The 16,206-nt window shown below is 44.2% G+C and overlaps 1 protein-coding gene across 2 annotated transcripts in view; it reads right to left on the bottom strand.

Annotated features, from left to right (window-relative positions):
• Positions 1–16,206, bottom strand: part of Melk (maternal embryonic leucine zipper kinase) — a 63,767-nt gene that overhangs the window by 22,006 nt on the left and 25,555 nt on the right. For both annotated transcript variants that reach the window (XM_006537640.3, NM_010790.2), the window contains 2 exons: positions 9,704–9,790; positions 1,925–2,044 (listed from right to left, as the gene is read on the bottom strand). In XM_006537640.3, coding sequence (XP_006537703.1) covers positions 1,925–2,044; positions 9,704–9,790 — 207 coding nt within the window. The remainder of the gene's footprint in view (positions 1–1,924; positions 2,045–9,703; positions 9,791–16,206) is intronic.

Raw genomic sequence — 16,206 nt, 5'->3', positions numbered from 1 at the left:
CTTACACAGTGGTCAACTGCCTGACACTCTTACTCCAGAGTTTGGTCAAAATATCAAGAAGGGAGGAAAGACAGGAGGTGGACAAGGTCTGTCAGGACCCTAACATCCACCTGACCCACAGCTCATAACTGACAGGCCATGAAATAGTTCTAAAGGAGGAATTAAAACAAACTAGAGACCATGAAGGCAATGGCTTTAACATATTTAAAAAGTTTTGAGATCTTAAAAAGGGGGCTTAATTTAGGGCCATTTGGATTATATCAAATAAATATAAAGAAGGTCAATTGTGGCTTTCTGAGGATAGCAAAAATAAATTTTCCTTTCTGATTTTTTCCTTTTGTTCTCTGTGATACTAGGGATCAAACCTAGGGCCTCAGGCATGCATGCTAACTGAACCCACTACCGCTGAGCAACTGCTGCAACCCTACTGTATGTTTCCTAACACTGGAGTCATTAAACTGCAGTCTGAATTAAACTGAGCGAAGACTATATTCCAGCATCCCACACCCACCTAACAAAGTCCTCAAGCAGTTTGTTTTACAGATAGGGTCTCATTCCGTACCCACAGGCTGGCCTGAATTCATATATGTAGCCCATGCTGGCTTCAGAACACAGTAATTCTCCTGCTTCAGCCTTCCAACAACTGTCCGTTAGATTTTAAGCAAGAGTGGGCATGCAGGGAGGGGCTCCAGAGAAATAGCTTAGTGGGGAAAGGTGCCAGCCTAAGAACATAAACTCAACCCCCTGTGACAATCAGTTGTTAAAAGCTCTCCTCTGAGCACCTGCATGCTGTGGCACGAGTGCACACACACAAGCATGAGACACACGCACACAGACAAACAAACCCTCTTCTGGTGTGTCTGAAAACACCTGCAGTGTACTCATACACATAAAATAAATAAGTCAGACAAACAAATAAACAAGTGATATAAAATAGATTTCAAGTATGGAAGAGAGAATTAAAGAGAAAACAAATCTCTTAGGAGCCTAAGAGGAACGACATGTTGTTTACAATACAGAAACTCCATCACTATCAACAGTCGCGACAGAGGAAACACGTAAAAGAATCACAATTTGCTTAAAACCTACTCTAGTAGAGTTTACGTTGCTCGAGCTTTGACAACTGCAGAAACCTAAATCTCAACAGTGAGGTAAGCATGAAAGTGTTCATATTCAAGTAGTCCCTGTCATATAAAATGCAGAACATCATGTATTCACAGGCCTGACTCCCTTCTAAAGCCCTGTCAAGTACTCAGAGCAGAGACAGGAAAGACACATTGAAGAGGTAACTTTATCCAGGGTCAAAGAGATGGTTCAGTGGATAAAAACACTGGCTTCTCTTGCAAAGGACCTGGATTCAATTCCCAGCACCCAGAAAGTGGCTGACAACTATCTTTAACTCCATTTCCAGTGGATCTGAGATCCTCTTGTGGCCTCTTCCAGCACCAAGCAACGCACAGTGGTACACACACACACACGTATGCAAACAAAACACTCATATACATTAAAATAAGTAAGTAGACAAATCTTTTAAAAAGAGGAATTCTATCATCTGTAGCTAGCAGGTTTCTAAGTAAATTCTATTACTTTCTTTTAGTTAATCTATTTCCCAATAAGCACGATGTGCTATAAAAGGACAAAAAAGGAAAAGGAGAAAGGGGGCAGAGGAAGGGTTGTTTAAATGCCATATCAAGTTCAGAACTCCCACTTTTCTCACCACGATGTTTAAACCCCCTGGAAAGAGCACAGTGGTCAAGTACTTGGCTTGCATGTGCACAGCCCGGGTTTCAATCCCAGCACTGCAGAAGACACACCCTTTCTTGCATCTGCATCTGGCTTACTCATACTGGCGGTGGTGGGTCTGCTCGTGACTAAGGCTGCAGGCCAGGTGAGCAGGTGGCCACACAGGGCTTCTACAACTTGCCTTTGGAGTGGTGCTGGCGGTTCCACAAGAGAAGGACAGGAGCTGTAGACGAGCCGGCTTCCCCCGGGCCTTCTTGGCTAGAAGCAGAAGGTAGGTGGCTGTGAGGTGATCGTACTGCCACTGAGGGAAAAGGAAACCAGGCAGTCAACACACTCATGTGTGTGAAGGAACAGTACTCTACTTTAAATTATTTTCTTCAGTGCCACAGGCATTCAGAATTCAGTCAACAGCTTCAGACGTGACACTTAACATTTCTCCACATCACACCTGCACACCTAAAACTGCCCTGCACAGAAAGAACTTCTAAACACCTAAAAGCTATTTTGTTTCCATTGAATATTTCTAAGCTAATTTCCTTTGTAGTTCAAGTTGTCTTATCCTCAGATATTCCCCCATAGAACTCTTAGTATGGGAAGTAAAAAATTTGATCTATTACAACATCTTTCCTACATACATCTTCTCATCTCCTCCTCCTCTGGTAATTTTATCATTTGCAGCTAAATCAAATTTACATCATTATGAGTTTATAAGTAGCATTCACAACTAGAAAGAGGTAGGTTTTAAATACTGTATTGTTACCCCAATACAACAAGTCAGAATAGAGACCAAGAGGTGGCCAATAAGGCATTCGGGCCTTCTAGAGGAATTTCAGAGAGCTGAGGAGGACCACAAATGTTTCAGAGGCAAAAACTATGGCCATATACAGAGGCATGGGAGCTAGACTGTGTGTGTGTGTGTGTGTGTGTGTGTGTGTGTGTGTGTGTGTGTGTGTGTGTGTATGTATGTATGTATGTATGTATGTATGAATGAATGAATGTTTATAACATCACTAGTTAACTGTTTAACAATTTATGAGACGCAGGGCTGAGGAAGTGGCTCAATGATAAGAGTACTTGCCTAGCACTTGCAAGACTCTGAGTTCCATCCCCAGCACCACAAAAGTAACAATAAGATATCGGGGAAGTACACAGAGTATCTAAGACGGGGACAGGGAGGTACTCAGAGCAGCATCACCACCTCCAGGATTAATACCTTAATATCAGCCACACTGGTTGGCTACAAGCCCAGCAACCAAACCACACAAGAACTAAAAACAAAAAGACACTAAAACAGAAGATAATAAAGAGTCTCGATTCCTGTATTTTTCTTTTTGATGTTTTAGAACGATGCCACTCCTGAAATTAAAAAAAAAAATTTTTTTTTTTTTTTTTTTTTTTGGTTTTTCAAGACAGGGTTTCTCTGTGTAGCCCTGGCTGTCCTGGAACTCACTTTGTAGACCAGGCTGGCCTTGAACTCTGAAATACACCTGCCTCTGCCTCCCGAGTGCTGGGATGAAAGGCGTGCGCCACCACGCCCGGCTCTGAAATTAAATTTTTAAGTGCCTCATTTTTCTAATTCTACCACAAATTGTAGTAGACTTGCCTCTCAACATTCTCAATACATTGGCTAACCCACCTCCTCCCTTCTAGAGACATTTCCCATTGGCATTCCCTGTGCCACCTGCCAGCCTAGCACCTTTTTTCTCCTCCATGCTACAATGTACCCAAGCAGTCTTCTTTCTTGATTGACACTCTTGTAGAAACCATCCTCCAGTAACTTTCTGAGGGTTGACATGAGATAAATGTTTTGAAATTGTGCATGTCTGATATATGACAGCATTCTGTCCTTATGACTGATTCTGGTTTGGTCAAGTAAAGAATTACAAACCAATAACAATTTTTATAGTTTGGAAGATACTATTCCTTTTGATTCTAGCATAGCTATTTTTAAAAGTCTAACGCAGGTTGGATGGTAGCATACGCTTTTAAGCCCAGCACTTAGGAAGCAGAGGCAGGAGAGCTCTGAGTTTGAAGCTACCCTGATCTACAGAGCAAGTTCTAGGACAGCCGGGGCTACATAAACAAACCTTGTCTTAAAAAATACACACGTGCCGGGCATGGTGGCACACGCCTTTAATCCCAGCACTCGGGAGGCAGAGACAAGTGGATTTCTGAGTTCGAGGCCAGCCTGGTCTACAGAATGAGTTCCAGGACAACCAGGGCTACACAGAGAAACCCTGTCTCGAAAAACCAAAAAAAAAAAAATAACCCACACATATATGCATGCATGCATACATATATACATACTAACATACAAACACACAGTCTAGCTCCCATGCCTTTGTATATGGCCTTAGTTTTTGTCTCTGAAACTTGTGGTCCTCCCCAGCTTTCTGAAATCCCTCTAGAGGAGACATTGATTTGTGTATCTGATTTCATCCACAATGCTAAATCCTGGTCCATTTCCTTTGATGGTTCCCCTGACCATGTCACTGTTTAGCCTTCTCTTACTACAATTAAAATGTCACGATACAGCTTTCTTACCCCTTCTCTCAGTTTGTATCTTTTGTTTCTTACTCCTACTTTTGAAAACTTCACCTTAACTTCATTTTCAAACATTTCTACTGAGTTTTTTTTATTTCTGTGGAGAGTTTCGAGTTCTGGGGGCTAGCACTTAAAAAGTTCTTTATGAACACACCTTAATCTTCTTTAAGAACTAACTAGCTTCCCCTAGTTCTGAAAATATTATTCTTTTTACCCAGTTCCCCATTCCTGCATTATGTATTTGATTGCCATGCCTTCCCGTTCTCGTCCTTCTTCCTTGCTAACTGACCCTTTCCCGGAATTCTAGAGCGCGAGTCGGTGCCCCCATTACCTCTTCCCTCACAAACAGGTGGCCGTCGGCTTTCTCCCAACTCCTCTTATCCTCTGCGACCTATTTCATAAATTTAAAAAATTTCTTGATGTCCATTTGTCTCCTGTTTATATATGTGTCCTAGAAAGCTTTTAATTTTTTTAAAGTCCTTTTCTATTGTTTTAATGAGATTTCAGAAAATACTTACAGACTCAAAGTAAATTCAGACTACGAGCTTCTGTACTTACCAAAAAAAAAAAAAAAAAAAAAAAAGGCGCTAACTTTTAATAATGGAGTAATATTTAATGCCATGATGTGCTCTCAAGAAGGGCGTGGCACAAAGGGCATAGCTTTTGTTATTTTGTCAGTTAATATTTTACATAGGCTCACATATAATAAATGAGTTGAAATTTTCATGCTGGTCCTTTCAATCTAGAAAGAGAATAAAATACTGTATGTTGTGATAATTACAGTGGAATTCTGACTATTGTACACATCATAGCAGGGGGCAGAAAAGACTTCAGAGAAAGAACTGCAGAACTAAATCCTTCCTTTTCCCCAATTATACTAAAGATCCTCCACATCCATCGTGTCACGTGTGCTGCCACCTTTTGAAAACAAATTTATAAAAACAAACAAACCCTGTTTGAAAGACACAGAATGGGCTGGAGACATAGCTCAGTGGTTAAGAGCACCGACTGCTCTTCCAAAGGTCCTGAGTTCAAATCCCAGCAACCACATGATGGCTCACGACCATCCGTAATGAGATCTGGTGCATCTGAAGACAGCTACAGTGTACTTAAATATAATAATAAATAAATCTTTTAAAGAAAGAAAGACAGACAGACAGACAGGGAGGGAGGGAGAGAGAGAGAGAGAGAAAGAAAGAAAGAAAGAAAGAAAGAAAGAAAGAAAGAAAGAGAAAGAGAGAGAGAGAGACAGACAGACAGACAGAGACAGAGGATAAGAAAGACATTAGCTAGCAGGCTGTACAGCACTCATCCGGACACCTGAGGTCCTGGGTTCAACCCCCCAGTACCACCAAAATAAAAGAGGAGGCTGTCACTATACTAACCTAATCCAAGCACTGTGAATGATTTGAGGATAGTGCTCTAGATATTTTAGAACAGACTTTCTATTCAGCTTTAAGAACGTCCATATGTCCCTGGTAGAATTACCTCACAACAGTTTATGCGTGTTCTCTACACGTGCCTGTGCTTCCTCTTTCCCTTGGCAAAAGCCATCCACTTATAAACCCTCTGGGCTGTGGTCCCTTTGTACCCCTCCGATTCGATGAGGGCCCGGGAAGCTAGGGGAGAGAGAGCAATGCAGTGGCTTCCCCCCTGCATCCTCACCTGTTGGGTCACTCCCTCCTCTGAAAGCAAATGTCTGATGCTGATAGGGTTGCCTGTTAGGAAAAAGTTCTCTCTCTAGAGAACTATAAACACTTTTAACTTTTTAAAAGTTTATGTGGGGGAATGGACACACGGAAGCCAAAGGGTCCACAGCCTCCTTCTACTCTGTAGGTTCCAGACTCGAAGTCGGGTTGTCAGCCTTGGCAACAAGCACCTTTACCCACTGAGCTGTCTTGACAACTGACCACTTCCCCGGTTTGTTGAGAGAGGGTCTCTGCACAGCTCTGGCTGTCCTGGCACTTGCTATGTAGCCCAAGCTGGCTGTGAACTCACGAGATCTGCCTGCATTGGAATCCTGAGTGCCAGGAATAAAGGGCGCACCACCACACAGGGCGCTACAATCCTCTCGAAGTTAAATGTTAGCTTCACAGGCCCTCGGGAGAACCACTCAGAGCAGGAAGAGGAGGGCAGTGATAAGCCAGAAGCGGGGCACCACTGCTGGGACTCCAGGACAGGAACAATGACATGGGCCAACCTGTAAGCCAGGGGGAATCTGACTACTCCATAGAAACATTTATCAATAAAATAATTTAGAAGTCATGTATGGTGACTCAAATGTTTAATCCCAGCGCTCAGGAGGCTGAGGCAGGAAAGCTGGTGGAAATACGAAGCCAGCCTGGACTTTACAGGCAATTCCAGACCAGCCTGGGTTATAGAGCAAAATCTTGTCTCAAAATAAGCAAGCAGACAGACAAGGGAAAAGTTTAGGAGTGTTTGCAGAGCCTCCGTCTGTGTGTCAGTGTTTCTTCTGTCTTGTCACAAAGATCAATGGTACCACAGTAGCATAAGGCACGAGAACTGATTGGTCAAGGTAGCCCCAAAACAAAGGCAGAGCTCCAAACTTCCTTAGCAATTATAACAACCTTGGTGGATCACCAAAGATCTTTAAACTGGAAGGTAAAAGCCCTGTATGCCATTAGTCGCAGCACTCAGGAAGCAGAGGCAGGCAGATCTCTGAGTTTAAGGGCAGTCTGGTCTATAGAGTAAGTTCCAAGACAGCCAAGACAGCCAGGGCTACAGAGAAAAACCTTGTCTCAAAAAAAACCAAATTTAATTAATTAGTTAATTAATTAATTGGAAAGTAAAGACTGGGCATGGTGACACTGTGATTCCAGTACTAAGAAGGCTGAAGCAGGATTGAAAGTTCAAGGCCAGCCTCGGCTATACAGAGCTGGCTTCTATCTCAAACTGGAAAGTATTTAGAACAAATGTGAACTTTCTGAACCTCAACCTTTCTAAAGAAAAATAATTATATAAAACCTATGTAACCCTACCTTTATTCTTTGAGAATTTCACATATGTACCCAATGAATTTTAGTTTTTGTCAGCCCCAAGCCCCTCTCATACCACGCCCACTCCCATGAACCCCTCTTCCCAACAAGCCTTCTCCTCCCACCCTGCTGGCTGTGTGTGGCCCACTGGGTGAAGGCTATTGCTGGAGTGTGGCCAATTTATCAGTGACTACGGCACCGAGAAAATGGCACCTTCCCCTGAAACCATTAATGCCAATCGTCCCACCCACAATGAAACGTTGACCGGCCGATCCTGTGCAGTGAGGGCATGAGTACAAAGGCCAGAAAGACATCTTTCACAGCACAGCCCCATCCTCGGGCTCATACACTCATACACTCTTTCTGTCCATGTTTCTACATGTTCTGAGCTTTGGAGAAGGTGATGGCTCATTTGGGGTCACACACGGCGCCATCACTCTGACCAGTTAGAGGTTTCTGCATTGACTGCCTCCCTCCCTCTGCAGTAAGAAACTTCTCTAGAGCCAAGGGCAGCATTAATCCTACATGGTGACCAGGAGCTGGTTTTTGTTCATTCTTTGAGACAGAGTCTCAGAATGTAGCCCAGGTTTGCCCAGATTAGCATCAAATTCCTCATTTCAACTTCCCAAGTTGAAATTATAGGAGTGAGCTCCCACGGCTGTGGGGCTGGCCAGTGTGAGGCGGTCTCTCTCCTGCCTCAGCCTTCTGAGGGCTGGGATTACAGGTGGCATTAAATGTAATTTTTAATTAAAGATTATCCCCCACCCCCTCCCAAAAAAGCATGCAAAAATTTTTAGGTTGCTGAAATAGAAATTTCAAATTTGTACTGTTTGAGACTAAGGGGACATTAAGACAGTCTGCATTAGCTTCCAATTCTTGACATTCTGTCACCATGGCCCAGAACCACTGCATGGCGGCACTCAGAGTTTCTTCACATTGCAAAGCTCTCATGGCAAAGCAGTAAAGCTGTTTCAAAACAAACTGTTAAGATTTCTAAACTGGACTATGCAAAACAAACAAACAAACAAACAAAAATACAAAGCACGGGTGACAAAGACAAAGTGTTGAACAGGAGCACATGGAGGTATGAGCCTCACTTGCTACCCGAGATGGGACTCAGAGTTGTGATCTCTAGGGAGACTACAGGTTTCATGTGGATATAAAGGACCTGAAAAAGCAAAAGCAATCCAACATCAGAAATCGTGCCAATATTGTCCTAACCATGAGCTTCATAAGCTGGACGATGAACAGCAGACCACAGGGCTGTTTTAGGAAAGAAAACTATGGTGTGAGCTGGGCAGTGGCAGATGCCTGTGTTCCCAGTGCCAGGAAGGCAGATGCAGGAAGACAGTTCAAGGTAGACAGTGAACTCCAGGGTAAGGCCAGCTGAGGCATACATCAAGGTTTCGTGCGTGCGTGCGTGTGTTCGTGTGTGTGTGTTCGTGTGTGTGTGTGTGTGTGTGTGTGTGTGTGTGTGTGTGTGTGAGAGAGAGAGAGAGAGAGAGAGAGAGAGAGATGCATACATCAAGGTTTCGTGCGTGCATACGTTCGTATGTGTGTGTGTGTGGGGTGTGTGTATGGGGTGTGTGTGTGGGGTGTGTGTGTGTGTGTGTGTGTGTGTGAGAGAGAGAGAGAGAGAGAGATATGCAGACAGAAAAACAGACAAAGAAGTCAGAAACAGAGAGAGTATAGGGCATGTTATTTGGAGCCTACTACCCGGACTACAATACAAGCCCCTTGTTTGTTTGAAAAGAAACCTTTTTGTTCCTGTTTTGTTCTGGTGCTAGAGCTAGAACCCAGAGCTTCAAGCATACCATGCAAGTACTCTACCACTGGCTACATGCCTACCCTTGGACGTATGTGAAAGCATGTGTAAGTATGTTGCCTTCTTCATATTTACTGCAGAACCAGATTTCTGCGTCTGAGAACTTCAAAACCATGACAACAAGCACTACCACTTCCCTGTGGATTAACTTGCTCTGATTCTCAACTGTGTAAACATCACATCTCTCTAACCAATGTCCAAAGCGCAGAGTGTTCTTATTTAAAGAGGACATCGAGGAATGCTGAGAGAGCTCAGGGGGTACAGGCATTCGTCATCAGGCTGACCTCCTGAGTAAAAAGAGAGAACCAACTTCCACACGCTGTCCTCTGAGCTCTACACACTTCCCGCAGCACGTGCTCACCCACCCACACACATACACACAGAACAAGCAAATAAACAAGCCATCGAAGGTTTTAAGAGAACATCATCCAGAAGATGCAAGGAAAGAACTGTCTCATACACGAATATACACTGCCACAGTTACATTCATGATGGCCCATGGTCCTAAAAATGCTACATCACTGTCAATCACAAACAAAACAGAAGGACGATGAAACAAAAGTCACCATGTTTCAGTTCATGCTGCATTTCTTACCGACGAAATTAAATCCTCCATTGTCTGCCTGCTGCTGCGGTGATGTACAGAAAGCTCTGTCACGCAATCCTCATCGAGGTGAGTCAACTACAAAACACAATTTCATACACTGTTTGCATATGTGCTCTTCTAAAAGTTAAAATCAGCATAATCACGAGCTTGTCAAACTTTTGGCTACACATTAACATTCCTATGACTCTTTTCTTTTTGCAGTGCTGGCCCCGAACCCACGTGAGCTACGTTATCAGCGCAGCAGCCTCCTCGCTACTCCCAGCCATCAGAGGCCGACCACCATTTCAAGGAAGGGAGTTCGTGTCTGGCTCTCAGATGCCGTCCCCTGACTGACAGTCAGTGCTTCTGTGCAGCAAAGGGACAAGACAGTAGCCACGTATAGAAGTCAGCATTTTCCTAAGTGGTCAAAGGGTGACCTGACTTGTCGTGTTGCACTTTGGGCAGGTTTAGGTCTGCACAATCCCAGTAGGCCATGTGATAGTGTGTGACAAACACAGCAGAGCCAGTCACATTGAAGATACAGCAGACCGTAATGTCAACACACTGAAACTCAACTTAAATTTCAATTTGCCTAAGGGCAATTACCAAGTCCTTAAGAACAAAATGACAGGAGTGGCTTTGTCTGGGCTGGAAAACCCTCAGAAGATGATGTGTGAAGACAATCATGAGGAATATGGCTTCCAAAGTAAGCCATATTCCATTCTCCCCACAACAGCTCCTGAACAGAACGGTCTACTTTCTGCTCCCAGCTCTCCTCTGAAGGGAAGTGGGACAGCTGGGGTGCTCGGCCTCTCTGTCACCTAAGAGTGTCTCCATGGGATCTCTCACTACTGAGTCAGCACAGCCTGACAGATAACAGGCTTTGAGATTAGAGAGATCTTGGTTTTCATTGTGACATCACTTTATACCCATTTGACCTTGAATATTCCAGTACACCTCCCTGAGCCTGTTTTACCATCTGTAAAAGACATGGTACATGCCTTGCCACACATGTAACTCAGGAAAGCTCAAGTATAGCTAAAACAGACAAGGCCCTCAACAAATGGTTAACTATTTTTACTAATACACACAATTCTAGTTCCTCTTTAACTTGATATCTTTCAGAAATTTAAATATTCTTGTTACAGCCACTCTTCCCCTCCAAATGAGCAACCTGGAATCAGACACAGCATGAAGGAGACGTTTGCCTTGCACAAGGCAGAGCATTATCGCGACCACCACCCTCATGTGCCACACACAAGTGACAGTGAGCTCCCAAGAAACTTATCCCACCTTCATGAACGGAGAGAAACAGGAAGACGACTACCTTTCTGTGGTCCAGTGTCTGTGTTCCTTTAAGACTGGACGCTGACCCCTAATGAGCAACCTGAGTGTTGGGAGATGGAAGGTGAGATGACAGGGACCAGACACCTGGCAGGCTGTGCCTGAGCCTCCCAGCCACCCAGTGCATGGCACTCCATTCCAGAACAAACTCAGCAGAGCAAGACAAACTTACGCTATTGGCTGGGACAAGCACAAACTCAAGGGTCATTTAAAAAAAAAAAAAAAAGGACAGCCCACACAGGTTTATATTAGTGGCACTGGAGAGTTCCAGAGTGCTAAGACATATATTCAATGTGTTGCTTTAGCTTTTGTGACTCTCAGAGTACAGATACCTCATTAGGATGACCTCAACCTCAAAAGCCCCAAACATTTCAACACCCAGTTGGGCCTCTTCCTATTGATGTCACTGCTCAAGGAAGAAGAAAAATACTGAGTTCCTTCCATACCCAAGCTACGCCCTAAGCAGGAAATACTTCTCGGCCAGGTATGATGCCAGCCATAATTCTAATACTCAAGGAGTTAAGAAAAGGGGATCAAGAGTTCGAGGCCAGACTGGGCTATGCAGCAAACTCAAGGCTACACAGGCTACACAGGACTTTAACTGTCTGTGCCTGAGTGTGCCTGAGTGTGTGTATGTGCAACACCAAAGTCCTGGAGTCCAAAGAGTTCAGAAGAGTGTCAGACCACCCTGGAACTGGAGTTACAGATGGCCGTGAGTCACCATGTGTGTGCTGGACACTGAACCCAGTCCTCTGCAACAGCAGTAAGTGCCCTCAAATGCTAAGCCATCTCTCCCGCTTTGGGAGACCCTATTTTTAAATGAGAAAAAGAAAGGGGAAAAAACAAAAACAAAAACAAAAACAAAAAAAAAAAAAAACCAGGTCTGGCAATATGGCATAGGAAGTAAAGACTCCTTCCACCAAACTCCATGGCCTGGGATTGTGAACACCACAGGATAGAAGGAAAGAGCTGACTTCTCTGCCCTACACATTCTCTCTGTCTGTCTCTTTCTCTCTCATACATACTGTTTCTCTCTCTCTCTCTCTCTCTCTCTCTCTCTCTCTCTCTCTCTCTCTCACACACACACACACACACACAAAAATAAATAAATGCAAAACACAACAAAAGCCCCACGTTTTTAAAGGAAACAGACAAGAGCCTGTCCTCCAGCCGCCGTGCCCTGTGCATCTACACATGCTATCACAGGAAAAGCAGGACAGGCACGAAGGAGGCACTGTGCGTTCTGTTGGACTCCTGAGCTAGACTAAAAAGGACAGGGTGACAAGGGTCTGAGAAAGTCTCTCATTTCAAACCGAGTCCCGCAGAGGGGCTCGGCAGTTTGATGGTGCTCTGAATTCTCAGCTTGCGCACTCAGGTTAGGTTAAGGACACAAATGCATGTCCAAAGGTAGCCAATTATTTTGGATTATCCGTGCCTGCTACATTTCCTGTTCACTAGGGCAGAAAATGAAACTGAATATAACTTCTATTTGATACAATACTAGGGTACTAGACCTGTGCATGAAAATAGCACGAGGAGATCATGCGTAGAATTATTACAGCATCTATGCCTTAAATATCCAAGTAAATCAGCATTATTTTTATAGTTCATACTTGATAACACACACTGAAAGAAAAAAGCAAATCCTTCAAAAGGCGACAACAATCCTTAGACCTCCTCTGTTTACAACTCATTTCACCCACAACAGCTCTGTGAGGCAGGAGAGCGATGAGTAATCTGATGGAGAAAGGTACCCCGACTCTACAGACAGGACACTAACCAAAGTGCTGATTAGGGATGATGAAATGAAGTACATCTGCCCCACCCCAGCCCCACCCCAGCCCCACCCCAGCCCCAACCCCAGCCCCAACCCCAGCCCCAACCCCAGCCAAGACTGGCATTTTGATTCCTGGCTCAGACTTTTCTACCACGCCATGATGCTACCTGTCTACGGTTCGTTCAGGAGACACCAGACCAGGAATGTGGCAGTCGGGCATGATACAGGCCCGCACTTAAATCAACTGACCTCTCAGGTCCTTTCCAGGCCGCAGCCCCTGTCTGGATTCAAATTCTGGTTCTCTACTCTATGCATACTGGCCACTCAACTGTGTTACTTCATGAAAATGTACATCCTTTAGCTCCATCTGCAAAAGAGGGCAATAATAGCCCCCGTTCAGAGAGCTAGTACAAGGGTGGGATGAGTTAACAGAGGCTACAGAACAACACTTTACCGAAAAGTACTACCCAAAGACTTCTACCCATATCATTCCATAGTAGCACGCTAATGTAGAATGCAACAAATACTAGCAAATTTTGAAGGTCTATTTGTATTGCTCTGCACATGTGTGTGTGTGTGTCTTGGGGCCTGAGGAGGCCGGTGGTGTGTGTGTGTGTGTGTGTGTGTGTGTGTGTGTGTGTGTCTGTGTGTGTGTCTATGTGTGTCTGTGTGTGTGTCTATGTGTGTCTGTGTGTGTGTGTCTAGTGTGTCTGTGTGTCTTGGGGCCTGAGGAGGCCGGTGGTGTGTGTGTGTGTGTGTGTCTGTGTGTCTGTGTGTCTTGGGGCCTGAGGAGGCCGGTGGTGGGTGTGTGTGTGTGTCTGTGTGTGTGTCTGTGTGTGTGTCTGTGTGTGTCTATGTGTGTGTGTGTGTGTGTCTATGTGTGTCTGTGTGTGTGTGTGTGTGTCTGTGTGTCTTGGGGCCTGAGGAGGCCGGTGGTATTAGATCCCTGGCTGGAGCTGTAGTTACAGAAGGTTGTAAGCCACCACTTGCTATGGGTGCTGGGATGCAAACCTGGGTTCTCTCCAAGAATAGTAAATATGTGCTCTTAACCATTGAGCAATAGTTTAGTTAAGACAGTGTCTCACACTGTAGCCATAGCTAGCCTGGAACTACTCGGTAGCCCAGGCTGCCTCAATTCATGGCAGTCCTCTTGCTTTGGTTTCCCAAGAGCTAGGATGACAACGATGCCCCAGATCCAGATTATCAGTTCACTGTTTTCCTGTCTTTTTCCCAAGACACAAGATCAGCTTCAAATTAGTCCTCCTCCTGCCCAGCCTCCCAAGGAGCTCAGATCACAGATCTGTGCCACCACAGCTGACCAGCAGTTATATTAAGATGTGAATAAAGGAACACTGAAAATTACATCTTACTTTATACTATGTCCCAAATTTAAAAACAAAGAACAGAAAGCAAACACACAAACCCTCTGATGTTTGTTTAAATGGGAGAATGTCCTTAGGAGCAGAGTTAGGAGGACCTGAGGTTCTATGCCAGCTTTAGCTACACAAGTCTGAGGCCAGCCTGGGCTACATGAGACTGTGTCTCAAGAACAAACAATGAGACACATACTTCATTTTGGTGTCTATTCTAACATGAATAGTAGTGTATTCTATTCTATTAGAATCATGGCTCAAAAGATAGAAGCCTTCTACACGTGGAGAAATGATGACCCCCAATGGTTGAACACAGGCATTTGCACCCCCAATCTCCACCTCACAAGGGGCACATCAGTTTCCCTGTTCTTTCTGCTGACCTGCTCAGATATTCACATGGTTCTTAGGCTCTGGCATTAGTAATCACTAGATTAGGTTGCATTTACTCAATAGATATCCATTAAATCATGGAGAACCAAGGAGAATATGGATAAGAGATACACTGAGAGTTAACCATCACAGGGAAATGGGGGAGAGGAGGTTAGTCCAGCCTGTATGGCCCTAACATGGGGACAAGAGTAGCGGCCTGAAGCAAAAGTCAACTTTTCTAAGACTAGCTGGCTACTGAGTATTTCTCTTCACTGGTGTGATTATTCCAGAGACAAACTTACCATTTGTCTACATGTAACATGTCTGAGACACACCTCCAAGCTATTCCAATCCATGTGGCAAGACACATGCCATTGCAGAAGTGGAGAACAGTCTTAATTACCTGAAAAGCCTATAAAGACACTCTTGCCGTTTCTAACTACATATGTTAAGCTGCATGTGTGCAAGTGTGTGTACAGGGTGTATATGGTGTGTGCACATGTGTGTGTGTACCACATGTGCCTGTGAGAGCAATGAGGAGAATGTCATGTATAGTAGACCACTCTTTAGAGTGTGGTCTGCAGTGTCCTGAGGCGCTCACACCATTTTTATAACACGTGTGTTTCTCACAGTTCCCCAGTGCTGACATTTGAGCTATAGCACAACAGCAATGAGTGAAACGGGGCTTCTGTAGAAAGCATGGACTCACGATTCCCCTGATATGTCGGTTTCAATTAAACCCTTGGTGAAGCAAAGAAAAGAATTATTCTATTACATGTCAACATTGTGCATGTGTGTGTTTAATATAAGACGGAAGTGTCGGATGCAAAGCCATTGCTGTCTGAGCAAAGAATCTATAGTCATGGAATATCATTCCTTACTGGTTATCCAAATTTGGGTATTTGAGAAATAATTTGTCAAAGCTCAACAAAGTAAATTAACTGATGGTATTTGTGTCAAAAAAATGTGTCAGCATTGGAAAACCTGCACAACTCAGTGCACAAATATTTTCCACATGACCAGTACAGAGTGGAACATGAAGAAAAGACCTGACTCTTGGGCTTTATGGGAGAATCCACAGTGTTCAACAATGTGACTCCAAACTCCACCTTCAAAACCCACCAAACTGAGGGCTAGACATGCTGTTCTCATAACTCAGGACCAAGGTTCGGTTCCCAACACCCACATGGTGGTTCACAACCGTCTCCAACTCCAGTTCCAGGAGACCCCACGTCCCCTTCTGTCCTCTTTGGTCACAGGGTACAGGCATCCACACACATAAACTAAAACAAAGATTTTTTTAAAAAGAAAAGAAAAAAGAAACAACCAAGCATTAAGGAATCATCACAAACTACCTGACAGGTTACTAAGATACTTGCCCTTTTCCCTCTGTCTGGGTAAGGCTGCATTTTCTAAGTGCAGAAACCAAAGACGACACAGACATCCCCTGTTATACCAGGCTCGCCGAAGCTCGGAAAGTCATCAACACGCCACTCCTTTGACAAATTATTTTTAAATGATTTTTCTTCATGAAAATATGTATTCATAATGTGTAACAGATTTCTTGATTGTTTTTTCTTTAGAGATAGTCTCAGTGTATAGATCCTGCTGTCCTCAAACCTGCGATCCTCCTGACTCAAGTGCTGGGA

The sequence above is a fragment of the Mus musculus genome, chromosome 4 (genome assembly GCF_000001635.26).
Source record: "Mus musculus strain C57BL/6J chromosome 4, GRCm38.p6 C57BL/6J".
Lineage (NCBI taxonomy): Eukaryota > Metazoa > Chordata > Mammalia > Rodentia > Muridae > Mus > Mus musculus.
Note: the sequence above shows the minus strand (reverse complement) of the source record. Positions and strands in the feature narration are given on the sequence as shown.